Source organism: Zosterops lateralis (assembly GCF_965231275.1).
Source record: "Zosterops lateralis genome assembly, chromosome: W".
Lineage (NCBI taxonomy): Eukaryota > Metazoa > Chordata > Aves > Passeriformes > Zosteropidae > Zosterops > Zosterops lateralis.
This window is the reverse complement of record NC_139801.1, coordinates 2,849,732-2,876,819: the sequence shown is the minus strand read 5'-3', so window position 1 is coordinate 2,876,819 and position 27,088 is coordinate 2,849,732. Positions and strand designations below refer to the sequence as shown.

Sequence of the window (27,088 nt, the reverse complement as noted above, 5' to 3'; positions counted from 1 at the left end):
CTTCTAAATTAAAACTTGTTCTGTCCTCCTATAAAGGGTAGAGGAGGGAGGGGAGAACCTTGGGGTACTTTCCCCCTTTAGATAGCGAGGAAGGGACCTTTCCTCATAAGCTGATTCTTTGTATTTTAAAAAATACAGTAGAAAACTAATTGCGATAACTGGTTCCTTTAGCCTCTAGGATGTATACTCAACAGTGCAGAAGAGAATTAAAAAGGTTTTATCTGATCAGGAACTTTTATGTTCTGATATTAATTGCAATTAAAAAATGAATTTACATGCATCTTGTGGTTTTGTTTTACAACTTTAGATTGGTGAATTATTGAGCACCACACACCCTGCCAACAAAGCCAGCTTAACTCTTTTCTGCCCTGAGGAAGGAGAATGGAAAAATTCCAACCTTGACAGACACAACCTTCAAGACTTTATTAACATTAAGCTCAACTCGGCTTCCATATTGCCCAAAATGGAAGGACTCTCTGAATTCACTGAGTATCTGTCAGAATCAGTAGAAGTGCCATCACCCTTTGACGTTTTGGAACCTCCAACTTCAGGAGGCTTCTTGAAACTCTCCAAACCCTGCTGTTATATTTTCCCAGGTGGAAGAGGAGACTCTGCATTGTTTGCAGTGAATGGATTCAATATGCTTGTCAATGGAGGATCTGAAAGAAAATCTTGCTTTTGGAAACTTATCCGGCACTTGGACAGGGTGGATTCCATTCTACTCACTCACATTGGAGATGATAACCTGCCAGGAATCAATAGCATGCTTCAGCGAAAGATAGCTGAATTAGAAGAGGAACAGTCCCAAGGGTCTACTACCAACAGTGATTGGATGAAAAATCTGATCTCACCTGATTTAGGTGTTGTATTCCTTAATATACCTGAGAACCTGAAGAACCTGGATCCTAACTTTAGAGTAAATAGGAGTGTAGAAGAAGCTTGGTTTACTCTCCAATATTTAAATAAATTGTCTTTGAAACCAGAACCTCTTTTCAGAAACATAGGAAATACCACTGACCCTATCATTTTATTTCAGAAAATGGGAGTTGGCAAACTTGAGATGTATGTGCTTAATCCTGTCAAAAATAGCAAAGAGATGCAGTATTTTATGCAGCAGTGGAGTGGTACTAGCAACAATAAAGCTGAATTCCTGCTACCAAATGGCCAAGAACTAGACATTCCATTATCCTACATCACCTCTGTCTCATCCCTGATTGTGTGGCATCCAGCTAATCCTGCAGAAAAAATAATCAGAGTTCTGTTTCCTGGAAACAGCACACAATATAATATTCTAGAAGGATTAGAAAAACTCAAACACTTAGACTTTCTTAAACAACCAATGGTTACACAAAAGGACCTAACTGGAAACATTGCTAGTCCAACTGTGAAACAAGCAAAGTTGAAACAGAGAACAGACAGCAAGGAGAGTCTGAAGCCTGCTGCAAAGACACTAAGCAAGCCTGTCAGAAAGGAATCTAAAGAAGAAACACTGGAGCCTGTAAAACCTAGTCCAGCACCGGAAAAGCTTCAGAAATTGGAAAGCAAAGAAAAAGTTCCAGTTAAAAAAGAGAAACCAACAAAAGGGGAGACCAAACCTATAGTGGCAGAAAAAGATGTTCAAAGTAAAGAAGAGCAAAAATCTGAAACTCCTAAAAAACAAGCTACAGATGTAAAAGCAAAAGTGGCAAAGGACAAGCCAGTGAAAAAGGAAGTCAAAGCAAAACCTGAAGAAAAGAAAGAGGAAAAAGAAAAACCAAAGAAAGAGATTTCTAAAAAAGAGGAGAAAACACCCATCAAAAAAGAAAAACACAAAAAAGAAGAAATCAAGCAAGTTAAAAAAGACATGAAAAAGGAAGAGAAGGAAACTAAGAAGGAAGCAAAGAAAGAAGCTCCACCAAAGGAAGTTAAAAAAGAAGATAAAAAAGAAGAGAAGGAAATTAAGAAGGAAGAAAAGGGAATAAAAAAAAACATCAAGAAGGTTCCTAAAGAAGCAAAGACATCTGCTGCTTCAACTGAAGTCAAAAAGCCAGCAGGAAAGCCTAAACCACAAAAGAAGGAGGAACCTACTAAAAAAGAAACTATATCTGCTGAAAAGCCAAAGGAAAAAGTAAAAATCAAAACTGTCAAGAAAGATATTAAAGTCAGTGGAGCTCAAGCTACCCTTGCAACAGTTCAAGCCACCACCACAACTGTAGCAGCTGCAGAAATTGCAGCTAGTGGAAAAGAACTTCAAGTTGAGAGATCCCTTATGTCGTCACCAGAAGATTTAACAAAGGATTTTGAGGAATTAAAAGCTGAAGAAAATGAAACAATAAAAGAAACAAAACTTCAAGTTGCACTCATAGCAGATGAACTGAGACTTACTGGCACAGAACAAAAAGAGACCTCTGAAGTCCAAAAAGAAAAGTTAGATCATGAAGGACCTGCTGAGTCCTCTGATGAAGGCATAACTACCGCAGAGGCAGAGGGTGAGTGTGAACAGACACCTGAAGAATTGGAATCTGCAGAAAAGCAAAGGGTTGATGACCATGTAAGGTTTGAAGATGAGAGAACTGTCTTGGAAGAATCATATGAAGAAGGAAATTATGAGGAAAAGGCAGAGACAGAAGAAGCTGAAGAGCAAGGTGAAGATGAGGAGGTAAAGACACAACTGGTCACTACAAAACCATATATGAAGAAATCAAGAAAAATGCAAGAGAGTTCAGAAGAAATATTGGCTGATATTAAAGCTGAAAAATATATTGAAAAGGCAGATGATGAGGCATCAGATGAACAGGCTGAGGAAGACAGGGAAGAAGCAGTAGAAAAGGCAGAAACTGAAGAGACTGAAGAAGACAAGGAAGACAAAGCAAAAGACATTAGAGATGAACAGGAGACTGAAAAAATAGAAGCTGAAGAATATTGTGTGATGACTGTAGTAGACAAAGCTGCAGAAGTTAGTGAAGTTGAAGATAAATATGGCCTATTTATACTTACACCAACAAAACACTCAGAGCCTCAGTCTCCAGCAGTTGAACTGGCTTCTTCTATCCATGATGAAACATTACCTGGTGGCTCAGAAGGTGAAGCCACTGTTTCTGATGAAGAAGATAGAGAAAATCCACCTGAGGAATTCACTGCTACTTCAGGTTATACACAGTCTACCATCGAAATATCCAGTGAACCAACTCCAATGGATGAAATGTCAACACCCCGAGATGTCATGAGTGATGAAACTAACAATGAGGAAAGTGAGTCACCTTCTCAAGAGTATATGTACATTACCAAGTATGAGACATCATTGTACTCTCAAAAATTTGCTAGACTTAAACTTTCTCCACTTCCAGATGCTTTTAATGGATTATCAGAGGGATCCAAAACAGAGGCCACAGAAGTTAAAGACTATAATGCCTCAACCTCTACCATCTCACCCTCTTCTTCATTAGAGGAAGACAAATTGTGTAAATCTGCATTCCAAGATGTATATTGTCAAAAAGGAAGTGAAATCCAAGATACTGACAAATTAGAAATCAAAGAACCCTATCCAGAAGATGGTGGAAAACATCGTCCAGCCAAGAGCCCAGCTAAGAGTTTGTCCCCTCCATCACTTGTTGCCAAAACACCAGTGAGTGAATGTAGTGTAAACTTTTCACTTACTCCCAATGAGATCAAAGTCTTGGCTGAGCCTGTCCCCATTGCTACATTGTCTGATGTACATCAAGAAGTTGCCAAAGACCACTGTGCAAGCCCTGAAGATAAAACATTAGAAGAAGCATCTCCCTCACAATCTGCTGCTGGTAGTGCTGGCCACACGCCTTATTATCAGTCTCCCACTGATGAAAAAAAATCCAGTCAGCTTCCCTCTGAAACCAGTGAAAAATCAACAGAAGTTCCTGTTATCTTTGAACTCAGTGAAGACAAAGATGAGTCTGCCAAACCCAGAATTAGCCCTATGGATGAACCTGTGCCAGATTCAGAATCTCCTATTGAAAAGGTTCTCTTGCCTCTACAGAATCCACCACTGATAGGTTCAGAGACCACTTATGATACATTTTTGAGTGTGGATGCAAAGTCTCCCACCAGAGATTATGGAAATCCTTCTGAGGGGAAACTCAAAAAAAAAAAATCACCTCTTCAGATGAACCCAGCTTTTGAAGCCAGCTCTGTGAGCCTTTTCCAAGAAAAACAAGGTAAAAAAAGTATAGAGTTTATGGTAATTAAGGAAGGTTTCAGCCTAGAAAGGAAAATGGAGGATACAGAACCCAGCAGCTCTCAGTCTTCACTGGCCTTGGATGAGCGGAAGTTACTAGGTGATCTCTCACCAACTCAAATAGATATCGGTCAATTTGGTTCCTTGAAAGAAGACACCAAAATGTCAATTTCGGAAGGCACTGTTTCTGACACATCTGCAACTCCAGTTGATGAAGTTGTAGCAGAAGATACCTATTCCCATATAGAAGGAGTAGCTTCTGTCTCTACAGCATCTGTTGCTACTAGTTCATTTCCGGAACCAACTACTGATGATGTATCTCCTTCTTTACATGCCGAGGTTGGATCCCCCCACTCTACTGAAGTTGACGATTCCCTTTCAGTGTCAGTTGTACAAATACCAACAATGTTTCAGGAAACAGACATGTCTCCATCTAAAGAAGAATGCCCAAGACCCATGTCAATTTCTCCATCAGATTTCTCTCCTAAAACTACAAAATCAAGAACCCCAGTGAACAATCACAGATCTCCTGAGCAGTCAACTATGTCAGTAGAATTTGGTCATGAGTCCCCTGAGCAGTCTTTAACAGTGGACTTTAGTAGGCAATCTCCAGACTATCCTACTGTAAGCACTAGTATATACCATATATCTGAAAATGGACTGAAAGAAGTAGATTATAACCCTTCAGATATACAGGAGCCTATTTTTGCATGGAAGACTTCCCCTGTGGAGCAGTCATCTTGCTCTCAGGAGAAGGATATTTCAGAAATTATTTCAGTTTCTCAAATTGAAGCTTCATCCTCAACTTCATCAGCTCATACACATTCCCAGTTAACTTCACCACTGCCAGAAGAAACTTTTTCAGGTGCTGTTCCACCCAGACATATGTCACTACATTCTTTTACTTCAGAAAATATGCAGAGCCTAGGAGAAAAGCTTTCACCAAAGTCTGACCTTTCTCCATTAACTCCAAGGGAATCTTCTCTGTACTCTCCTAGTTTTCCAGATTCACCTCCTGCAATCACAGAAGCCATGTCAGCTACTCACACATCTTCATTATCTTTGCAAGTGTCCTCTGTCAAAGCATTTGTTTACCAAGAACCCCCAACAAAGCACAGTCCAGAACCTTTAAGCAGCCCAGTAAAAGAAGATTTAGAGAAAAACAGCATGTCACCAGAAGAACCTAGTTATTCTTACAAGGCCCCAGAGAAAACTGTTAGGTCACCAGAGGATATTAGCTACTCCTATGAAGCAGTTTCAACATCTAGATCACCTCAGTCCACAGATTATTCCTATGAGATGACAGGGAAAACCATGGGGTCACCAGGAGTCACAGATTATTCCTATAAGTTAATTGGGAAAGCTACCAGAATACCTGATGCAATGGATTACTCCTATGAGACAACAGGGAAAGCCACCAACTCACCTGAAGCCACAGATTTCTCATTTGAGACAACTGGGAAAACCACTAGGTCATCCAAAGTTACTACCTATTCCTATGAAGCAAGTGCATATTTTACTCCAGAAAAATCTTTAGCAGAATCCCATCAAGATGTTGCCTTATGCCTTGTGTCCTCCTGTGAATATAAACATCCTAAAACTGAACTTTCACCGTCATTTATCAACCCAAATCCCCTTGAGTGGTTTGCAAGTGAAGAACAGTCTCAATATCAAAGAAAACCATTAACTCAATCTATGAGAAATCAGCCACCTTCTGGAGGAAAGCAGCAAGGGCCGCAGTGTGATGAAACCCCTCCCACGTCCATGAGTGAGTCTGTCCCATCTCAGACTGATTCAGATGTTCCCCCTGAGACTGAGGAATGCCCTTCCATCACTGCAGATGCTAACATTGATTCTGAAGATGAGTCAGAAATCATTCCGACAGACAAGACAATTACATACAAACAAATTGACCCACCACCTGCCCCAATGCAGGATCACAGCCCTTCCCCCAGGCACCCTGATGTCACCATGGTTGATCCAGAGATTTTGCCCACTGATCAGAATTTGGGTAAACCTTTGAAGAAGGACCTCAAAGAAAAGACAAAGACAAAAAAGCAGGGTACTAAGACCAAGTTGTCTTCTCCTTTTAAGAAAAGTGATGGTAAATCAAAAGAAGTGGCTTCACCAAAACCAGCTGTAAAGGAATCTTTGGACAAAACTTCCAAAACAGTTTCTCAAAAAAAGGAATCTGTGGAGAAAACAACCAAAATTATCTCTAATCCAGAAGTAAAGTCTCAAGTGGAAGAGAAAGATAAGGACACAAAGAATGCAGCAAATACAACAGCATACAAGTCAGCAAAGACTGCAACCACAGGTAAAAACAGGAGTTCCCTAATGTTAAGATTTTCTTTGTTGTGGCAGTAAAGTTAGGTTGCCTTTTCATCAGCTGACAATGTGGTTTGTAGGAAACCCCCAAGGAAAGTTCATGTTTTAAATATAAATCTGGAGTATTATAGCTACATTTAAATGAATGAAATTCACTGAATTAAGTTTTGCAATCTGATAAATTTGATGTGTCAGTTTGCTCAGATGCAAAGAATTAGAGACTACATCAAATATAAAAAACTTAATACTGTCTGAATTGATAACCAACTATTAGAATTAAAAGTGCCACTTTTGTGGGTGAAATCAGTAGTGAAGTAAATTATTTTTAGTAAGAATCATATAGGGATAATGCTCTTAACATAAAGTAATGCAATTCAATATTGTGAGAGCCATAGGTACAATAAGACATTGGATGCTTTTATTACTTTGCTTGATTAATTTTTAAAATAGTATTTTTTTTTTAATTATACAGTAGTAAGAGCACTTTCAGTGAGCTGAGCATGTGCATCACATAATCCAGTTGTGGTTGGTTGACCTTGGCCGGACACCAGGTGCCCACCAAGTAGCTCTACCACTCCCCTTCCCAGCTGAACAGAGGAGAGAAAATCAGATGGAAAATAACTCGTAGGTTGAGATAAAGCAGTTTAGTAAAGTGAACGTGAAAGTTTGCGCACGCACAAGCAAAGAACAAAAGAGTTTATTTTCTATTTCCCATCAGCAAGCAATGTTCAATCACTTTCTGGGAGGCAGGGCTTCAACTCATGCAGTAGTTGCTCTGGAAGGCAAACGTAGAATAACCAATGGCCTCCCCTTCTTCCTCTCTCCCTTAGCTTTTTTATCTGAGATGTTGTCAGATGGTATGGAATATCCCTTTGGTCAGTTTGGGTCAGCTGTCCAAGTTGTGTCCCCTCCCAGGATCTTGCCCACTTCCAGCTCCTTGATGGGGGGAGGGAATGTTAGACAGCGCTGATATTGTACGAGCACTGCTCAGCAGTAGCCAAAATACTGGTATGTTGTCAACGCCTTTCCAGCTAAAAATGCAAAGCACAGCACTGTGAGGGCTGCTATGGGAAAATGAACTCTAGCTCAGCCAGAACCAGTATATGGTTAAAGTTTTATGTCATCAGTGATGACTAAACATCCAGAAAACTAATGTCATTTTGAATGACTGTTGTGTATTCCAAGTAGTAATAAAATATGAATTAGATTTCCAAAGGAGACGTGCTAATATTCTGTTTCTGGCACATCTTGTTAGACAGTTGTGGTTTGAAAGCAAAACGAATGAGAGGCTCCAAGTCAGAGATATAATTTAATAAGAAGAAAGGTAAAAAGGTAAAAATAAAATAAATGCAATAACACAAAGGATCACTGACAGAGTCAGAATACAACCTGAGCAGAATGGTGGAAACAGTCCAGGTGAAGTGCTCTTCCTGAAGCAGTGATCCTGTAGAAAGGTCTGATAGCTCTGGTCCTCTGGGAATCCAGTGGGTAAGTGCCCATTGCACTGTCCCTCATACCAGCTTATATCCAGGTGAGAATGCTTGGCTCCTCCCCCTGGGCAGAGCATCTCACAATAGGATGAGGAGTGTGAAGTGAGTCCTTGATGGCCCATTAAACAGAGATAACCCCTGGAGGGAGTTACCTGTGACTCATGGGCCAGGCGTTAATGGGCCATTAGCAGAAGACACCCCAAAGGTCATTAGCAGAAGACACCCCAAAGGCCATTAGCAGAAGAGGCAGGGGACTTGGGAAAACAGTAGCTCACCTGGTTTCAACAGTTCATGAAGATGGTGATAGAATAAATACTTTGTGTACATCCTACACTGCAACCCAGGACAACAGTGTTTTGGGGATACTTGGATTTTGCTGTTTTCAGGACTGATGTTTTATTGAAAACTTTTTACATGGAGCAAGTGCAGAATTCACTACAAGCAAACCAGCATTCAGCTCTCTGTAGCTTCATCATTTTAAGTGGTCCACTATTCCTTTCTTACACAATTATTTGCATGTTGCTCCTAGTAGATGTTTTTCAAAGCAGCAGTGCAGCTCCTCATGCTGTAAATTTCTCCAGCACTTCAGTTTTATATTAAATTCTTCTTCCTTGAGGCATACTTCTAAGGTATATTCTAGTACTGAAGGCAAGGGCCTATTTGATAATGGCATTTAAGTGTAATGTCTAATAAATTATGCAATGTTAGCATTTGTAATTCAGAAAGATGTATCACAGATTTTTTATGATAAAATATGATGAGTTTTTTTAATATATCCAATAGTTAAAAACTCTCTAATTCAGGAAATCTTATCATGATTATTTGACATATTGCCCTGTGATGAATAGCAGGTCCTGCTAGACAATTGTATTGGACTTGCCTGTATTTTCAATATGTAATCCTAAATAGAGTGTATTGTTCAGATAATTTAGTTTACCAAATGTAATGAGTTGACACTGGCTAAATGCCAGTGCACCCACGAAAATTATTTATTCATTTTCTTCTGCTATAGTTAAGCAGAGGAGGGAGAAAGAAAATTCATGGGGTAAGATAAGGATTAGGAGAAAAACACTTTAAGGGCAAAACAGGCTTAAAACTTTAAAAGGTATAAAGAAAAAAAATATTAACATAATTAAAAGAAGATAATGAGAACTAAAAATAAACTGTTAAAACACCTTTTTCCTCCCCCCAGCCCTTCTTTCTCCCTGACAGCACAGGGAGACAAAACATGGGATTTTTAGTTAGTCATTTCTAAAAATTTTTCGTCAGTTTACTTAAGGAGAGGAGTCTCTTTTCTTATGCCATGGGGTCTTTCCTATGGGAAACAGTTCTCTGTGACCTTTTCCAATGTGTTTTTAATTTTCACGGCTAACAGTCAACCCGGAACCTGCTTGCAACATGAAGTCCCTCTCATAGCTTGCAGTCTTCCCATGACTGCTTTTCGTGGGCCATTTAGCTTATGGGGTGCAGTTTTAAAGAATGAACTGTTGTAGTATAAAACCAAGGATGATCTTCTATTTCTGAAAGCAAAGGTTTTCTTTCTCTCTGTTCAAGCCTCTCACCCGATCACAGCTTTTCAGTATCCGCATCCTTTTTCTCATGGGCTATGGGTGAATGCTGCATCTCCCCCTTGCACTTCATGAATTACAGAGAAACAGTCTGTTGTATTATAATCCTCACCACAGCTTGCAGAAGAATCTCAGCTCCGACGCTCGAAGCACTTCCTTCTCCCCCTCCCTCTTTTGCACCGACCTTAGTGTCGCCATACTGTTCTCCTCACGTGTCTTCACTTTTTCTTTTTCTCTGACTTGGGAGACAATTGGTGTTCGTAGGTTTATTTGTTCTCAAGTTCTATCAATTGAAACAGTTTTTATAGAGCTCTGCAGCGCTGAAAGGTTAATCTTGTCCAGGTTCTGCAATGGGGAATTGCTCACCGTGCTTCTCTCTCTATTGGTCACGTGGTCTCTGCCAGCACTGCACAAGCCACGCCAGCTGCTGGCTCCACTCTGCACCTTTTCTTCATGCGGGACATCAAAAAAAGAAAAGCTGCTGCTGCTTTTGCCTTTCTGTCCGCAGCATGGCTGGTTAAAAGTGGCTAGGTAAATAAAGCCCATTGCAAGCCTTGCTGAAACAACCGTGGCTGCCCTGGCTGCATGGTTGCTTGCGGCGCCAGCATGACCCCCAGCAGCATGGCCCAGAGGCCGTGCCAGGACAGAGTCTAGCAGCCCCCTCTGGGAAGGGGGCCCAGCCTGCCCCCCCCACCCCTCTTTTGAGAGCAGGGAGAAAGAGAGGGTTTTCATTCTTAAATGTTATCATAGAGGCGTTATCAGTTTTTTTTCTAATTGACTTAGCAGTGTACTAATTGTCAGAGCTAGCCAGCGATTGGTTTTGCCAGGCACAGAGGAAGCGGCTAGCAGCTCCTCACAGAGAATCACTTCCATGGCTGGCTTTTTCCCTCTTCACCACAAATTGTAGCTATGTAATGTTTTACTAAGGCAAGCAATTTTAAGAATATAATCTCAGCAGTTATAGTGGTAATTAATAAATGCATGTTTTAACTAGCCTGTGATATGTTCTTTTGTTGTTTGATTTCCAAAGGAGCTGGGAATAGTAAGTCATCAAAATCTACAGCGGTGCCTCCAGGACCTCCGATGTATTTGGATCTGGTGTACATTCCCAACCACAGCAATAGAAAGAATGTTGATGTTGAGTTTTTCAAGAGGGTGCGGTCATCCTACTATGTGGTGAGCGGGAACGATTCTGCAGCTGAGGAGCCAAGCAGGGTTGTTCTGGACTCCCTGCTGGAGGGCAAGGCCCAGTGGGACAGCAATATGCAGGTAGGCTCTTCACTAGTATTTCTACCTGGAAATGTAATCTCTGGAAAGCAACTACAGGAAGCCAGAGTGCTTCTGGAGTGGGCAGCAGCTGCTGGAGACAGGAGTTCCCAGCTTGGATGCCTTGTTTCACCAGTGATGTGAGAGGACATCCAAGTGAGGGACAGACCTGCACCATGCTCAAATACTCCTCCATTTCTGACCCTTCTGACCTGTCTCTGGAGAATAAAACGGTTGGGAACTGGTTTACAGGGCCATTTGTCTACTTGATCTTGTTGCTATATATGATCCAAGTTTGGAAACCTTGCAGGTTTTAAGTAGGAAAGAAAAGTGAATGTTTCATGTTTTATACCGTCAATGTGTACACATGGAAACTTCATGTGCCTTTCCAACATGATAAATAAGTAAACAAAATATTTGGCCATAATCTGAAGAGCTATTGGTGTGGTGCAGACTACAGACTGCTGTTTCTCTGGAAAGTTGCACCTCAGTACCTTAGGGAACCAAAGTTTTATTTGATAAACTGCTTATTCTCAGTCATTTTATGTTATCTACAGATTTATTTATTTTCTTTTATCCGATCCACTCTTTCCAAAAGGGAATCATAATTGTTGGGTAGGACTTCTTAAAAAGGCATTTTTCTTATCAGTTGCCTCTGTTGTCCATTCCTCAGGAGTTCTCCTCTTTTGTGTTGCAGGTGACCTTAATCCCAACCCATGACTCAAAAGTGATGAGAGAATGGTACCAAGACACCCATGAGAAACAGCAGGACCTCAACATCATGGTTTTGGCAAGCAGTAGCACTGTTGTTATGCAAGATGAATCTTTTCCCGCCTGCAAGATTGAACTGTAAGAACCAGACCATGCACTGCAAGATTTACTTTTTGTCCAGAAATTCTCCAGTTTGAAAACACCTTTTCTAAAAATTCAACCCATCTATTTCAACTGCTGAACTGTATACCTGCAAAATGCTATACCCTATCACAGTGATGTAAGTCACAAAAAATTGTTAGTCTTTGCTGATTACTAAGGAAAATAACAGCATTCCCATAATAGGGCCAAAATTACTGTGAAAATACAGATCCAGTTTCATATTCACTGAATGTTTGAAAACCATGTACTAGCAACTCCAAGTGACTTATGCCAGGTAGAGTCATTTGCCCTTTAAAGAATTACAAAGAGAGAAAAAGAGAGAAAGGGGGAGGAGGAGAAAGTAATAAATAATTAGATCTCCAGTAGTCTCATGGCAACAGCTGTATTGCTTACTGCAGTTTATACACTCACATGAAAAGGAGGTTTGAAATTTGTATCAATCTGAGCTATTTTAAAGGAGGTCCTTGCTTTACAGAATCAAGTTAGCTGCAAAATAAGAAGAATGTAGCTAGGAAGTGACGTATAACCTAAATGCTCATTAGCAGTTTTCCACTTTAATTTGAACCCTGCATACTGACATCTCATAACAATCATAGGCGAAATACGCATGTAGTCTGAACCTCATTGTGAATTCTAAAACCTTTACTTCAACATGCAAAACTGTTGATCTAAGGCATGCTCACAGTAAAAATCCACTCACTCCAGTTAGAACTGAGCAGTATACATGCTTAAACACCCATGTCCACTGTCAATTAACCAAAAAATACCAAAGTAGTTGGGAGTACATACAGTAGACAATTTGCCTTAGAAAGTGACTTGAATGTACAAAGAAACTTGATGCACTTATTTTTTAATGTTGAGACAGCAAATTTATAAAACATCTGTGTAGGATCATAGTTACGCCAGTAAAGAAGTGTGAGTGTGCATGAAGTGTATACTAGAAACCTATTTGACTGGTCAAACAGCTTTGTGCTATGAAGTACGTATGTTAGTTCTGTGAACAATTCATTGGTGCACCAGGACAGCTCAACAAGGCAAGATGAGCATTTTTTATTTCAAGGTTCTTTTGTACCGTGGAAGCAAGATTGAAGTGGTCCCCACTATCAGAGTTGCAAAACTTGGTAAAATATTCAGGATTATTAAGAAGGTTATCTACAAGTCTGTACTGTATTCAACCTTCCTCTGTCTTACCTTATTTTATTTAAGAGCATATATGGGTACAAACATACAGAATTATTTTTTTTTTAGTGGTGCATGAACTTTTAATAAAAGTTTTCAGTTAAAGGAAAATTCAAAGAAAAAATTTTCAGGCTAAGGCAATTTTTTTAGTAGTCTTATAAGATAAATTAATGCTATTTAAAGTTCTAGTGAGAATGGATATTGAGGTAAGATTTGTTGAAAATAGTCAACTGCCTTTTTGGAAGCAGGGGGGAAGGAGGTCCCCAGTGAAAAAATTAATCTATGGATGATGACAGAAAATGGGATTTGAAATGCTGATTGCCTAATATTTACATGAGTGTAATCTACACACTCAATCCCCCCAAGATCTTGAAAAAAGATAGAATAAATTATAAACTAAGTCACTTTCCTCCTTCTGTCTCTTCCTTTCCCCCTCCCCTTCCTTCTTTAGACTGCTTGCAGCAGAACAGCATGTAGAACAGTGTCTTGGTTTAGGGCAAATTTGGGAGGAAACAGTTTGGACTTTTTCGTCTCAGAATTTTTATCCCAATTAAAAAGTCTTGTTACATTGTAGAAAGTTTGCAAATCTGAATTTATAGAAGGTGTAGAGGCCTCCAAAATAAAAATATGTGCTGGTCTGTATGATTCACCATTATGGCGGGTATTAAGGTTTGCAATGTATTGAACTATGACCATTTTATTTTCTTTACTTATAGTTTGTTTCAATTTTACATTGTTAGGATATTTTTGTTTAATAGGTATATGTTTGCACTCCTAATTTTTATGAGGGTTTTTTTAGTATTGCTTTAGGGCCCTTTATATGTGGGCTCCTGAGGCCTATTTAATGCTGTGAATTACTGTTTGTCCATTGTTGAGGTTTTTGACTTATTTTTAATGGCTTCTTCATTTTAGGTATCTCTAGTGTTATAAAATATATATCCAAATTAATAATTAATAAGGATTTATTAATTTATCAATATATGAGTTTTTGGAAAAGCCACAAGCGAAACAGTGCCGAGCCTGGGATCGACACTGGGTGAACAGCAAACCGGACTATATAGCTCTGATTCCTCATGGTTCACAAGTTCTGTCTTTGCAGGGTCCCGTTTTATACAGTCTTTCGACTGAACAGGGTTTTTTTCCATTCTTTTGTCGCTCTTGTTTCTTTAGCATATTCATGTCTCACTGCTGGTCTGACAAAAACTTTTCCAGGAAGGGATAAATATTTAATTTCTTTTACTGGAATTCGGTTCGGGGATACACATCTTTGGCGAGGCATATTATCTGATCCCAGTTGCATAGGAGGTGTTGTCAGAAAAAAATCCATTGGAATACACATTTCTTGGAGGCAGTCTATCTGTGCCTGATGATCCCTCCTTTTCGGGTGCAAATAGCTTTCTTCCCCTATTACTGGCTTTGCTTTCACAAAGGCTGAAATATTTAATTCTCCACCACGAATTATTTTATAACATATCACATCTAGCAATGTTGTTTTATTTATTGCTATCCTTTTAAGTTGTTAAGAACTTCACTCAGAATGACTATGGCAGAAAAGGCAGATGGAAATATATTGTGAAAACAAGCATGTTTGCTGGGTTCATAACCATTCACTTAAAATGGCTTTTGTAATACATAGACTTCAAAGTTATAGGCAAAATGTTTGAAAGAATAATTGCACAATTTCTATAATTCTGCTTTGTCTACATTCTTATATAGGTCAAATTTCAAACTTTTTAAATGGGTGGGAACTGATTTTATGATAATATCTGATATGGTTTGTACCTCTGCTTTGATAGAAAATATAAGTACAGCAATGGTCCTGAGTCTAATCTCACTTATGCCACTTATTCTTGTGAATCGAGCAATTTCACTAAAATCAGGGAAGTTACAGTCATTAGGTGCTACTGTAAATGAAATAAAAATCAAGTCTTAAATCTCTCCAAGTAAGTTTGTGATGGCTCAAGCATTTATTTTACTTTAAAAATAATAATTAGGCAGTTACAGCTGTTCTTAAAATATTTTTTGTCTTTTGCTTTTACAAGAATATTAAAAACCCAGTCTGACTATTCTGAGGTATTGTAATGCCTGTTCCATCCATTCCCTTCTAAATGTTAAACATGCCTGAGTGTAACACAGCAATGAACTCCTCCATTAGCTCCTCTTGCCTTTATGTCTTTCCTGCCTGTGCAACTAATCCAACTGTACTTATCACTACACAATCAGTTTAGAAACAGTCAGAAAAATGTTGCGTGTACATTAACAATGAGTACTGTTGATCAGCATAGATTTCTAGGAGCATAGTTTCTTATTGATTAATTATAAAGATGCAATAGGACACACCATTTAAATGATGGCAACCCATAATAGCATCCCCAGTCATGATCCTCATGCTATTACTATACTGCTTAATAGAATTCAATGAAGAATTATTTTAGAGGTCACACCCCACTCCTGAACTTAGGGCCTCTCTTTCATGTCTTTTCAAAGTCCTGTGGTGGGCCTGACTTCATTGACCTCTACTTTTCATGCCATCTTTCATAAAATTAATTTTTGATTTTTCTTTTTTATTATCTTGCATACTCTGGTGAATGGAGCTAACTGCGTATATGAATGGGGTTTTTTAATTGTCTACAATAGCTTATGCATTTTGGGAGAGTTCTGGTACTCATTAACTAAGATTTAATCAATTTGTTATTTGAATTTTCAATCCATCCTACCGCAAGAAAGTCATCTCCAAAGAACACTTACTGTGCATATAGGATATTTCTGTCATATGCTTCTCTTTGTTCATCTGTTGCAAGAGATTCTTGCTATGTTGTTTTGAGAGAAATAGTAATTTTGTTCCAAATAAAAAAAGAAAAAAGTCTGTTGTGACTTTACAAAAAAAAATCTAAAAAAAAAAAGTAACTAAATAAAAGAATGGCATAAAAAATATTGGGGGAAAATTAAAAAAAAAAAAAAAAAAAACCAAAAAAAAAAAACACAGCTCTGCACTAGACTAGCTAGGAGGTCCAGATGGCAGAGCTACCTCTTCAGCACTGGGCTGAAATCACAGCTGTAAAAGAGGAAATCTGAAATATGCTTTCACGCATTTGTATGCAGCCATCATCTTCCAAACCATGGAAAGAAACAGTCTTGTTGTTGGATGAGAAGCACCTCACCTCCTCTCTTGTTCTGAATAGTGTTTGTGTCAGTCTACAGCTGTGTATGGCATTATGTCTTATAATTCTGCATCACTTCTATCCAGTCATACCTAATGTAGAAAATTAGTTTCCAGTGAAAGTAATATGCAATGCTTTTATGATATTTGTGTGCAATTTCCCCCTTCCATTGAGCATATTTGATGTAAAAAAACCCACCTCAGTTCCACAATAAAATACTAAAGCAGTAAAGCTGTATTGACGTTTCGTCTTTGTGTATGTAAGTACTTGTAAGTTTTCCCTTTCCTTCAGTCATGATTACCTACTATATGGGCTTTTTCTCAAAAGTTCAATGACTATTTAAATGCTAGATAAGAAATAATCTTTATTTAGAAACTGAAAAATAAATTCTGAAAGTTAGTTTTATCTCTTGTGATGAAAAACATTACCATGATGCACTATGATGTGGCTTCTTTTTGTTCTCATTTCTGTATTCCCTCAGCAGCATGAGAAAACACCTAATTTTCAGTAAGTACATGTTGGGGGGAAAGGGTTAAAACTGGAAGAGGGGGATATTTTCGCTCAAATTGACCTTGCAGCTGGGAATGCTAAGAATGTCGGTAAGGGAAAACTCAGTTTATTATGCCTAATGTTATTCATCCTTTGCCTGTTTTGAGAAGTAGAATTCCTGTGGTGAGACAACACACTCTCACAGACATGCTTTGAGCCTCCTGCTGGGAGAAACAGATCATGAAAAGCACAACCTTGCAATAATCTGTGGGTGGGCAAAGCCCTTTTATATACTGGGGCAGGCAGCAGACCACCCTCCTCCTGCCTGCCCTTCGCCAGGATCAACTGAGCCTGTCTCCCTATGTGTCTGCCGCCAGGCATTGTTAGCAAGGTAATGAAATAAATCTACTTTTTGCATTTCAGTTGTGGTTTGGTGGTTGCCTTGGTTACCCGTATGCGCTGATTCACACAGTGCACATTCAAGGGGCTGTATCAGAGATGACACCATATAAAAACACATTGGTGTGTGACAGCTGCAGCTCGTCTGAAGCTGCACAGATAAATTTGGCTATAACTAAATTTAACTCAACTAGCTTAGCTTGTTAAAGCATAGAAGTAAACAAGTCCTTAGGTATGATAATGATAGGTTGGATTTGAACTCCAACAGGGGACCCCAGCCAATCCCATTTAATTCTGAATGCAGATATATCATTGGCCAGTGAGCTGGGTGGTGTTGAAACCCCAATCAGGTGTTCAAGCGCGGGAATTTTGAACACCCTATAAAAGAGGGCAACCATCAAGAAATCTTAGCTATTGTTCCATGACCTTTGGTGTGTTCAGTGTTGTGCCTGTCTCCAAAACTGCGACCCAAACATAACATCTCTGAGGCAAGAAGCGCCCATGCCAGCATGATCCACAGCAGAGTGCTCTAACGCAGTGCACAGGGGAATTTCCTGAATCAGGGAAACTTGGGGGAGCCAAGAGAGCCACCAGGAGGCTGAGATAGCAGCTGACAGGATCTGGGCACAGACAGGAATAAGCGTAGCCCCACTCTTTCACCCTGCCCCCTGTATGAAAGAAGCCCCTAGGGAACATGGCTGTCAGCAAGGATGCTCTAGTTCTGCTGGATTGATCTGGGAGCAATGGTATTCAGCCAGAAGGCGGCTATGTCCTCTCTAAACATCAGCACATCCCTGGAAGTATTCAAGGGTAGGTTGGATGGGGCTTTGAGCAACCTGGTCTAGTGGAAGGTGTCCCAATCCCGGGGGATTGGTGCTAGGGGATCTTTAGGGTCCCTTCTGTTGGAGTCCAGGGCATCCCTCTGGGCGCCCTGGGAAGTCACAGACCTCGGTAGAGAGGCCTGGGACCCAAAAAAGAGGGTCTGGGGTCTGTGCAGGGGGATTTGCCTGGCACAGAGCCCAGGAAGACACAGGCTTTGATTTTGGTCCATGAGAAAAACATCCAACAGAGAGAAGAATTGCAAGTCACAAAGGTGTGACAGAGAGTAGTGTAGTTATCACTGTGCAGAAGATTTTGTAGTTATGGATTTTTAGAATGTAGATGCAAAGGGACAAGATGGTGATTTTAGGGCAGTGCCCTGGGTTCTTCTTCTTCTCCCTTGGCATCCATCTTCTGCAGTGACGTGGGCACAGAGTAGTTTCAGTGGATTGGATCAAAGTAGACACGACCCTGTTAGTATAGGTGATAGACACTGGCATAGAATTGTAAACAATGGGTACGTAGTTATCTGTATAAGAGGTAGCGACCTCCCATCACAGGGGGGAGTCGCCTCGTGTCCGAGCTGCTGAGAACACCATGGCCGGACACAGGGGAGTCGCCTTGTGTCCGAGCTGCAGTGGACATCATGGCAGGACACAGGGGAAGGGGAGTCACCTCGTGTCCAGGCTGCTGTGAACACCATGGCCGGACACAGAGAATTGTAAGATAAGAACTAATAAACAACGCGAGAAACCAGAAAACCAAGACCTTGAGACTCCCTTCATTCTCGCGCCGAACACCGAGCTCAGCACAGAACACAGAGACACAGAGTCAGACAGCAGACCCTAAATCCTTCAGAGGTCCAGAGGGAAAATCACTCCCTTCGTGCCCACACGAACCACCAGCCAGCCTTGGAATCTCGGGTGAGGAAACAACCGACTAAACCCCGAGAATTGGCGTCCCTGGGTGGGCACACGAGTGGGCACACGAGTGGGCACATGGATGGGCACGAACGGGCACGAATGGACACCGGTGTGGGCATAATCGGTGCTTTCCAGTGGACACAGCAAGACCTCTGAAGGAAAGAAGACAAGCTGAGAAGACAGGGGAAGAAATCTCTAACCAGAGATGTCAGCGGATTGCAAATTCACCTCGGACCGACGAGTTCCAAGGGCCCAGGACTCGTCTCCTGAAATCTGCAGGTCGGTGATCAGGAAACCTCCGAACTGAATTTGAGAACACCTGCACTGCATTCTTCGATTTTGGTAAGAACAGTTAAATTTAGAACACGGGAGGAGACCCTCTCCCGGGAAAAATAAGGGAAAAACCTTCTCCGTGCAGCGGCAGTGTAGCGGGGAGGGAGGAAGAAACACTTTACCAGCTGGCCTCCAGCCAGCACCGGGTTTGTCTGTGGCCAGCAGCAGCAGCGGGTTCTTTTGCTGGCCGGCAGCCAGGCAGGTCCTGTCGTCTGTTATCAGCAGACGGGTCTCATACACCTCTTACAGGAGGTGGGGAAGGGGAGAGCCATCAGCCTCCCCTGGGATTTAATAGGAAAGGGGAGATACCAGCACCCTCAGGATTACCGCAGGGAGGTCAAAAAACCCTCGAGACAGGAGAGTCAGCAGATCTCCTTGAGTTTAGCACAGAAAAGTCATCAACTTTCCCTGGGTTCGCCACAGTCCTCAGGAATTCAGTCCCAGAAATTCGTCTCGGGAAAGTCAAAACTTCTAATCCATCCCGAGATAAGGACATGCTTGTTTTCGAGGCATGTTCCGTAAGCACGGGACACTTGCCGCAGCAGTGGGGGAGGGAGAAGTGAGACAAAGTGCATCCAGGAGTTTTTTCAGCCCCCCTCAGACACAGCGCGTTCAGACACAGCGTGAAAGTTTTCCACTGCCCTTTCCCCTTCAGCCCAGGGACAGACAGAGGGGAAGGGGGAGTGGAGGAGACACCAGGAAAACAGGGAAAACAAGCCCAGATCGCGTCAGTGGTGAGAGATAACACTGCGGCGTGTGCGCGCGAAAGCGATCGCGACTGGGGGCGGCCGGGGAGTGCCCCGTGTCGGGACAGCGCGGGCTGCGGGGGCGGCGCGGGCGGAGCAGGGCCTGTGTCGCGGAGCGCGAGTGAGGAGCCGGAACAGGCAGAGAAAGTACAGAGTTGGAAACTACAAACCCCAGAAAGCCTTGCGGTTGGTGCATGCGCAGTGGCAGAGCCAAGATGGACGGCGCAAGTGCAAAGCGGGAAACTACAAATCCCAGAAAGCCTTGCGGCAGGCAGGGAGCAAGTAGGATGCAGCTCGAGGATCACGATCGCTCCAGGCGGGAGAAACCCCAACAGAGAGCAAGACGGGGAGCCCTGGGGGGCGGGTTGAGAGAAGACACTCCTGCGGGCAGTGCCGAGGCAGGTGGTGCCAGCACAGGCAGGACCGGGGCAGGCAAAGGCAGAGCAAGGGAGGAGGCGTGGCCAGGGCGGAGAGTTTCTCCAAGGTGCCACCCCCTCAGAGCGAGTGCTGCAGAGCCTGACCCCGCCCACAAGCGGCACTTTGACATTGTCAGTCCAGTTCCCTCAAGTTTTCCTTTCAGCAAAAGGTAGCCAAGTTTCCCTTGAATCCACTGCACACATCCTTTCTTCATTTATCCTTCGGCTACATGCTGGGTTTACCCTTTTCTTAGAGTTTTAAAGTCTCCACTCCTCATCCAGGAGAGGGAGGGATGCCGGGGAAGGCAGTAACCCTCGGGGTTAGGAGGGGCTGCATTCAGGCAAAATAATAATTCAATTAAAATTACAGGTTTTGTGAATTCAGAAGCAGAGATCTGGAAATCATTGGATGTTTGCAAAGCAGCTGCATGATCAGGAGCAAAAGACTTATTGTCATGACATGGAAAAGGATTTTTGATTATAGTGTTGATGTATTTGGATCCAAGTTGATTTGTGTTTTAGTATTGTATTGACATTAGAAGTGATTTCTATGTGGTTTTAAGTTTAAGATTTGTTAAGTAGGTAAAGTTGAATTTAAGATAAGGATTGATAAAGTTTAAGTGATAGATTTATATTTTATAAATTTAAAGTTTTATTGTATGTAAGTTTTAAGTGTATTTTATGTTAAGTTAAATAAGTTGAGTATATTAAGTTTTAAGATAAGATAAATAAGTTAAGAGAAAGAGTTTTAAGATAATAAGTTAAGTTTTAAGTTAAGTAGGTTAAAGTTAAGATAAGAAATAAGTTAAAATAATAAGGTAATAAGTAAGATAAGTTGGTAAAATAAGATAAGTTTAAGATAATAAGTTTTAAGTAACAAGTACTGTGAATTGTATCATGATACACTTCCGGATCCTTCTTTATGTTCTTTAGTTGTTTAAGCATTTCATAATTGTTGTTGCTAAGAGCTTTGTTCTGAAAATGTATTAAAGGATATTACTCTAGATAAGGCCAAGGTTTTGGCCACACCTTGACTTTAACTAGAGGAGAGATGTGTTCATCAACAAGCACAGATGTTGCATGTGAAACTTTTCCTGATGGATTTCAGGTTTTAACAAGAGTTGTGCATTTTCCATCAAAGTACAGTTTTAACTAACCTATGGCAAAGAAGTAGCTTTTGTTTCTGCAGATACAGAACACAAGTGAATTTCTGCAAAGAGTGTGGAAATCATGTCAAGCGCAGAAGCTCTGACGGCTTCAAGAGTGGAAAAGAAAGCATGCAGATGTGAACCAGTGTCAAGACTGCAGACATCTTTCATTCTGCGTGCAAGGACTTATATCTTGCGTTTTCTTTTCCTTCTGTATTGCATGAATTTGTCAGATGGTTCAGAATCAATTCACGAGAGCAGAGAGCGGTTGGGAAATGGAGTGAACAAACTCAGAGAAGAAACCAGATCACAGATGAATGGCATGTTTGATTTCTTCAACCTTTCACGGTTGTGGAAGAAAATTTTGAAAAAAATTGTATGTATTTTATTGAGACTTGTAATTCTTCTCATGATCAAGTCGTGTTTGCTTTAATGCATATGGCAAAGCAGCCAAAGAGATGTTTTTTGTGAAAACAAAGGGGGGAGATGTTGGAGTCCAGGGCATCCCTCTGGGCGCCCTGGGAAGTCACAGACCTCGGTAGAGAGGCCTGGGACCCAAAAAAGAGGGTCTGGGGTCTGTGCAGGGGGATTTGCCTGGCACAGAGCCCAGGAAGACACAGGCTTTGATTTTGGTCCATGAGAAAAACATCCAACAGAGAGAAGAATTGCAAGTCACAAAGGTGTGACAGAGAGTAGTGTAGTTATCACTGTGCAGAAGATTTTGTAGTTATGGATTTTTAGAATGTAGATGCAAAGGGACAAGATGGTGATTTTAGGGCAGTGCCCTGGGTTCTTCTTCTTCTCCCTTGGCATCCATCTTCTGCAGTGACGTGGGCACAGAGTAGTTTCAGTGGATTGGATCAAAGTAGACACGACCCTGTTAGTATAGGTGATAGACACTGGCATAGAATTGTAAACAATGGGTACGTAGTTATCTGTATAAGAGGTAGCGACCTCCCATCACAGGGGGGAGTCGCCTCGTGTCCGAGCTGCTGAGAACACCATGGCCGGACACAGGGGAGTCGCCTTGTGTCCGAGCTGCAGTGGACATCATGGCAGGACACAGGGGAAGGGGAGTCACCTCGTGTCCAGGCTGCTGTGAACACCATGGCCGGACACAGAGAATTGTAAGATAAGAACTAATAAACAACGCGAGAAACCAGAAAACCAAGACCTTGAGACTCCCTTCATTCTCGCGCCGAACACCGAGCTCAGCACAGAACACAGAGACACAGAGTCAGACAGCAGACCCTAAATCCTTCAGAGGTCCAGAGGGAAAATCACTCCCTTCGTGCCCACACGAACCACCAGCCAGCCTTGGAATCTCGGGTGAGGAAACAACCGGATTAAACCCCGAGACCTTCCAACCTAAACCATCCTATGATTCTATGTGAAGGGGAAGTTTCCTACCCTGGTCCAGTGTGGAGGCCCCTGAGTCTGTCAGGGAAACTTCTAGGCCAATGCCTTGGAAGAATCTGTCATAGGCTTTGAGAAAGCCTCAGAGCTTAGGGTGAGCAAAAAGACTTCCCCCATGGTGCTCTGCAACACTGTTAATCTACCTCAGTTTTGCTTTCCCCATTGGTCTGTGGGCTTTGCCCACCTCTATTGTTCATATATGTCCCTAGTTCTCATGGTTTCTCTTTTCTCTGTTTCCCCATTGGTTATGGTATCCCTGGTGGTCTGCCCCCATGTCCCCTATAGGTCATTGCCCTTTGCCCTGCCCTTGTACCACCCCTTGCCCTCAAGCCATTGGTTCCTAACACCATAGTTCACCCTAAGCACTCCTTTGATCTGGGTCTTTTGTCCCTGATCCCTTTGGCGTGGTGGACGTAATAAACCTTTGCTGGAATTCTTAATACAAAAGGCCCTTCCTGTCTTTCCTTCACTGAGCTATCTGTGGCGTGTGTGTGCATGGACTTGAAATGGTTGTTCCCGTGGCCTACCTGAGCAGCTTCTGAAGGAGATGCTTCGAGAAGGTAGCGGCATTTCACCATCCTGCCACGCTGCTACAGTCCAGCCTTTATATTATTTTCCACAAAATGCGCAACGGGTCACGAGGTCTCACACTTTTATAAGTTTTGGTCCATTTGCATATTGGGGTTAATGTAGGGATGCATTTCCCACACCCAGCAAGTGTTTTCCATATAGGGAAAAGTTTTACTCACCCCTTGCAACTTCTTTGCAGTTCTGACAGTAATTGGCTCAGGGCCAAGAGATAAGCATCTATTGGACCTTGTCACTGTTCTTCAAACCCTATATCTCTCTCTATTGGCTGCAAGCCAGGTTGTCCCTCCTTAAACATTCAGTATTTAGGACAGAGCATAAAGTAAGAGGCTTTTTGGAGTGTTTTAGCAGGGTGTCAGAAGTTTCTCAGACACCTGTGTGCAGCTTATCATTTGTTTTCTGTAACGTTTGTTATTTTGTTATTTTTCTTTATTAAACCTTTGCTTTACAAAACACCCCTGAAGAGCAGTCTCGCTAGTTAATTTTAGCCACTTCTCTGCAAAGGCTGGACCCTCAGAGATTGATACATTAGCACCTGGTTTATAAGACTGACCACGTGCTAACCTGTATCAGGTTAATTGTCCAATTATAGCTTTAGGTTATTAAGTCCCATCCTTCTTGTTTGCTCCTCTCAGTTCTTCGTTGTTTATCCTTTTGGGCTGGGGGCTTGTAACGATTGTCCTTGGTCTCAAGCTGGAAGAAGGATTGTTGTGTCTAACTACCCTGTGAAGAGAGCTTACTGACACTTAATATGAAGCTCAGAGCTACATCACAGAATCTGAAAAATATGAAAGCTAAAACTTAAGGCATCAAGGCCTTGGGACTACTGGTTAAGGGATCAGGAGCACAAGAAGTGTTCTCCTCTATCCTTCCAGTTGCAAGAAATTATGAGGGAAGAAACAGGAAGGGCCAGCAGATCAATAGCTGGCTCCAAGCCTGGTGTTACCGCCAGAATTTTGGGTTTTTTCTTCATGGTCAGTCTGCACAACAATGAGTCTGCTAGGTATATCTGTCTCAAAAGGAGAAAAGTGTCTTTGCACAGGAGTTAGCAGGGGTCATTGAAAGAGCTTTAAACTAGATTTGAAGAGGGAAAGGGATAAAACCAGTCTTTCTAAAGATAAGACTGGGGGCAGCACACCAGTGTTTGAGGGACAGTGTGCTCGTGAGGTCCTTCGGTCTGCCAGTTCAGTGGAAGTAGGGGATGGAGATCCACATGGCAATGCACCAATGCATGCAGCAATGGACAACAAACAGGAAAAGCTAGAAGCTGTTGTGCTGCTGGAAAACTATGGTAAAGTTACAATCACGAAGACATGTTGGGATGACTCGCACAACTGGAGTACAGCAATGGATGGCTATAAACTCTTCAGAAGGGACAAGCAAGGAAGGAGAATCTGTGAGGTAGCCCTGTATGTTAGGGAGTGTTTTGATTGTCTAGAGCTTACTGATGGTGATGTCAAGTGTTTATGAGTAAGAACCAGGGGGAAGGGTAAAAAAAGCAGAAAGGGCGAGATGTGGAAGATCAGACAGCTACAGAAGCTGAGTTGGGTAGCACTGCAGACCTCCTGGCCCTAGTACAGTGGAAGCCATGGGAGAGATAAGCTCAAGGCAAGAACAAGAAGTGAAGACAATATGTCCGACTGCTCTGATGAGAGAGGATGTTAACAAGGACATTGCTGACAAAAGATGTAACAGGGACTTGATAACTGAAAATGTTGTATAACTAAGGGAGCAGGGGCAAAGGGGTCTGAAGTGTAAAATTTTGTGTGGAAGTTAGAAAACTATAAATACTGGTAATCAGTGTAATAAAACTGACTTTGTTTTGCTTGCACTGCATGGTCCATTTCTTTCAATCGCTGCATCCACCCAAGCAGGATGAAGAGGCAGATGAAATATAAGCAGCCGGGGGTAGTCTTGTGATCACTGGCCCTTGTTCTCCTGGGAGACTTCAACTTATCAGGTGACTTCTGGAAATACAATGCAGCAGAAAGAAAACAGCCTAGGAAATTCCTGACACAGCTAGGGAATGAGTCAGCTAAGGAAGGTGCCTCCCTGGACCTGCTGTTTGTAAAAGGAGAAGGACTTGTGGGTGATATGGTTGTTGGAGGCTGTCTTGGGCACAGCAATTGTGAAATGACAAGAGTTTTCAATTCTCAAAGAATTAGAAGATGGTTAGTAGAACTGCTACTTTGGACTTCCAAAGGGCAGACTTTGGCTTGTTTAGGGGCCTGATTGACAGAGTCCCTTGGGAGGCTGTCCTGAAGGGCCAAGGAGTCCAGGGAGGCTGGACAGTCCTCAAGAAGGAAATCTTAAAGGTGCAGGAGTCCCCAAGTGCTGAAATATGAAATGATGGTGAAGAAGACCGGCCTGGCTGGACAGAAAGCTTTGGTTGGAACACAAGAAAAAGAGTCATTATGACCTTTGGAAGAAGGGGAAAGCAACTCAGGAGGACTTACAAGGATGTCAGGTTATGCAAGGAAAAAAAATAGAAAGGTCAAAGACCAGCTAGAACTTAATTATCTACTGCTGTAAAAGACAATAAAAAAAAGTTTATATAAATACATTCACGACAAATGGAGGGCAAAGGAGAATCTCCATGATTTATTGTATGAGTGAGGAAACATAGTGACAAAGGATGAATGTTGAGAGATATTAGTTGTTTGGCTTAATAGGCAAATTTTAAATAAGTCACATTAAGCTACAATAGTGTGTGATTTAGTATGCTGTTTGCTTAGCTTTACTTGATTGGCATGAGTAGTTGGATTTGCTGAAGCCTTGGCCCCCAAGCTGTGAACTTTCACCTAGATAGGCTTTCAGCTGGAATAGAGTTAATTTTCTAACTAATTTTCCTAGTAGCTGTACAGTGCTGTGGTTTGGATTTAGTATGAGAATAATGTTGATAACACACTGATGTTTTAATTGCTTCTAAATAGTGCTTACTCAAAATCAAAGCCTTTAGTTTCCCGTGCTCCGCCAACTGAGCTAATACACAAGAAGTACAAACCAGTAGAGGCTACGGTCATCACCAGAAGCTGTAATGTGACAAGACAAGAGCTGTTAATGGCCTACTTGCATGGACACAGAGGAAACATTTTGTGGCTTCTGAGCTGCTTTACTGGCTAGCTTGCTCTCTGACCACCATATGATGAAGATTTGGTGGGTCTGAACCTCAGACAGAAACATGGTTACGGTGTGGAAGAAGGAGGACTCTCACATGGGAAGCAGATAGGTTTATTCAACCCCGAAGCCCATGTGGAGAGTGAGCTCTCTGGGGCTTAGGTTGCCCATTAAATACCAGGGGCATCTCCTGGGCAGGGAGATACTTAGAACCAATCCTGGGGGGAGGGGGGAGGGACTAAGAACAGGGGGAATTTGGCAGGGCCATCTATGGACAGAAAGGGGAGTGGGGAACGTGATGCCTGGCTGAATCACCCTGAAACTCCACCAGAACTCTCAGGCTTTAGGGTGTGGTGGTAGTGTGACAAGATCTATTATCAGGGAAAGGCTACAGGGAAATGAGAATGGGGGGTTTAGGGATAAACCGTTACAAAACTAATAACAAAACATACAGAACTTTAGAAAACCCCAAAATGCACACCGCAAGAGAAACAGAGAAAGAATTCAATAAGGTGTTAGAAGACCCCTGATCAAAAATCACCATTGGACTTAAAGGCATGTGCTAGGTGCATAAAGAATGTGTAAAGAACAGGTGCATTGACTGTAAGGGTATAAATGCTCAGGGGTTTCTTTGTTCTGG

At 41.9% G+C, this 27,088-nt stretch overlaps 1 protein-coding gene across 3 annotated transcripts in view; it reads left to right on the top strand.

The window, feature by feature from the left end:
* LOC310922013 (microtubule-associated protein 1B-like) overlaps positions 1-16,378 on the top strand; it is a 90,787-nt gene extending 74,409 nt beyond the window's left edge. For all 3 annotated transcript variants that reach the window (XM_083882286.1, XM_083882284.1, XM_083882285.1), the window contains 3 exons: positions 308-6,506; positions 10,606-10,844; positions 11,539-16,378. In XM_083882286.1, the coding sequence (XP_083738412.1) occupies positions 308-6,506; positions 10,606-10,844; positions 11,539-11,694 (6,594 nt within the window). In that variant the 3' untranslated portion in view covers positions 11,695-16,378. The remainder of the gene's footprint in view (positions 1-307; positions 6,507-10,605; positions 10,845-11,538) is intronic.
* The last annotated feature ends 10,710 nt before the right edge of the window (positions 16,379-27,088 follow it).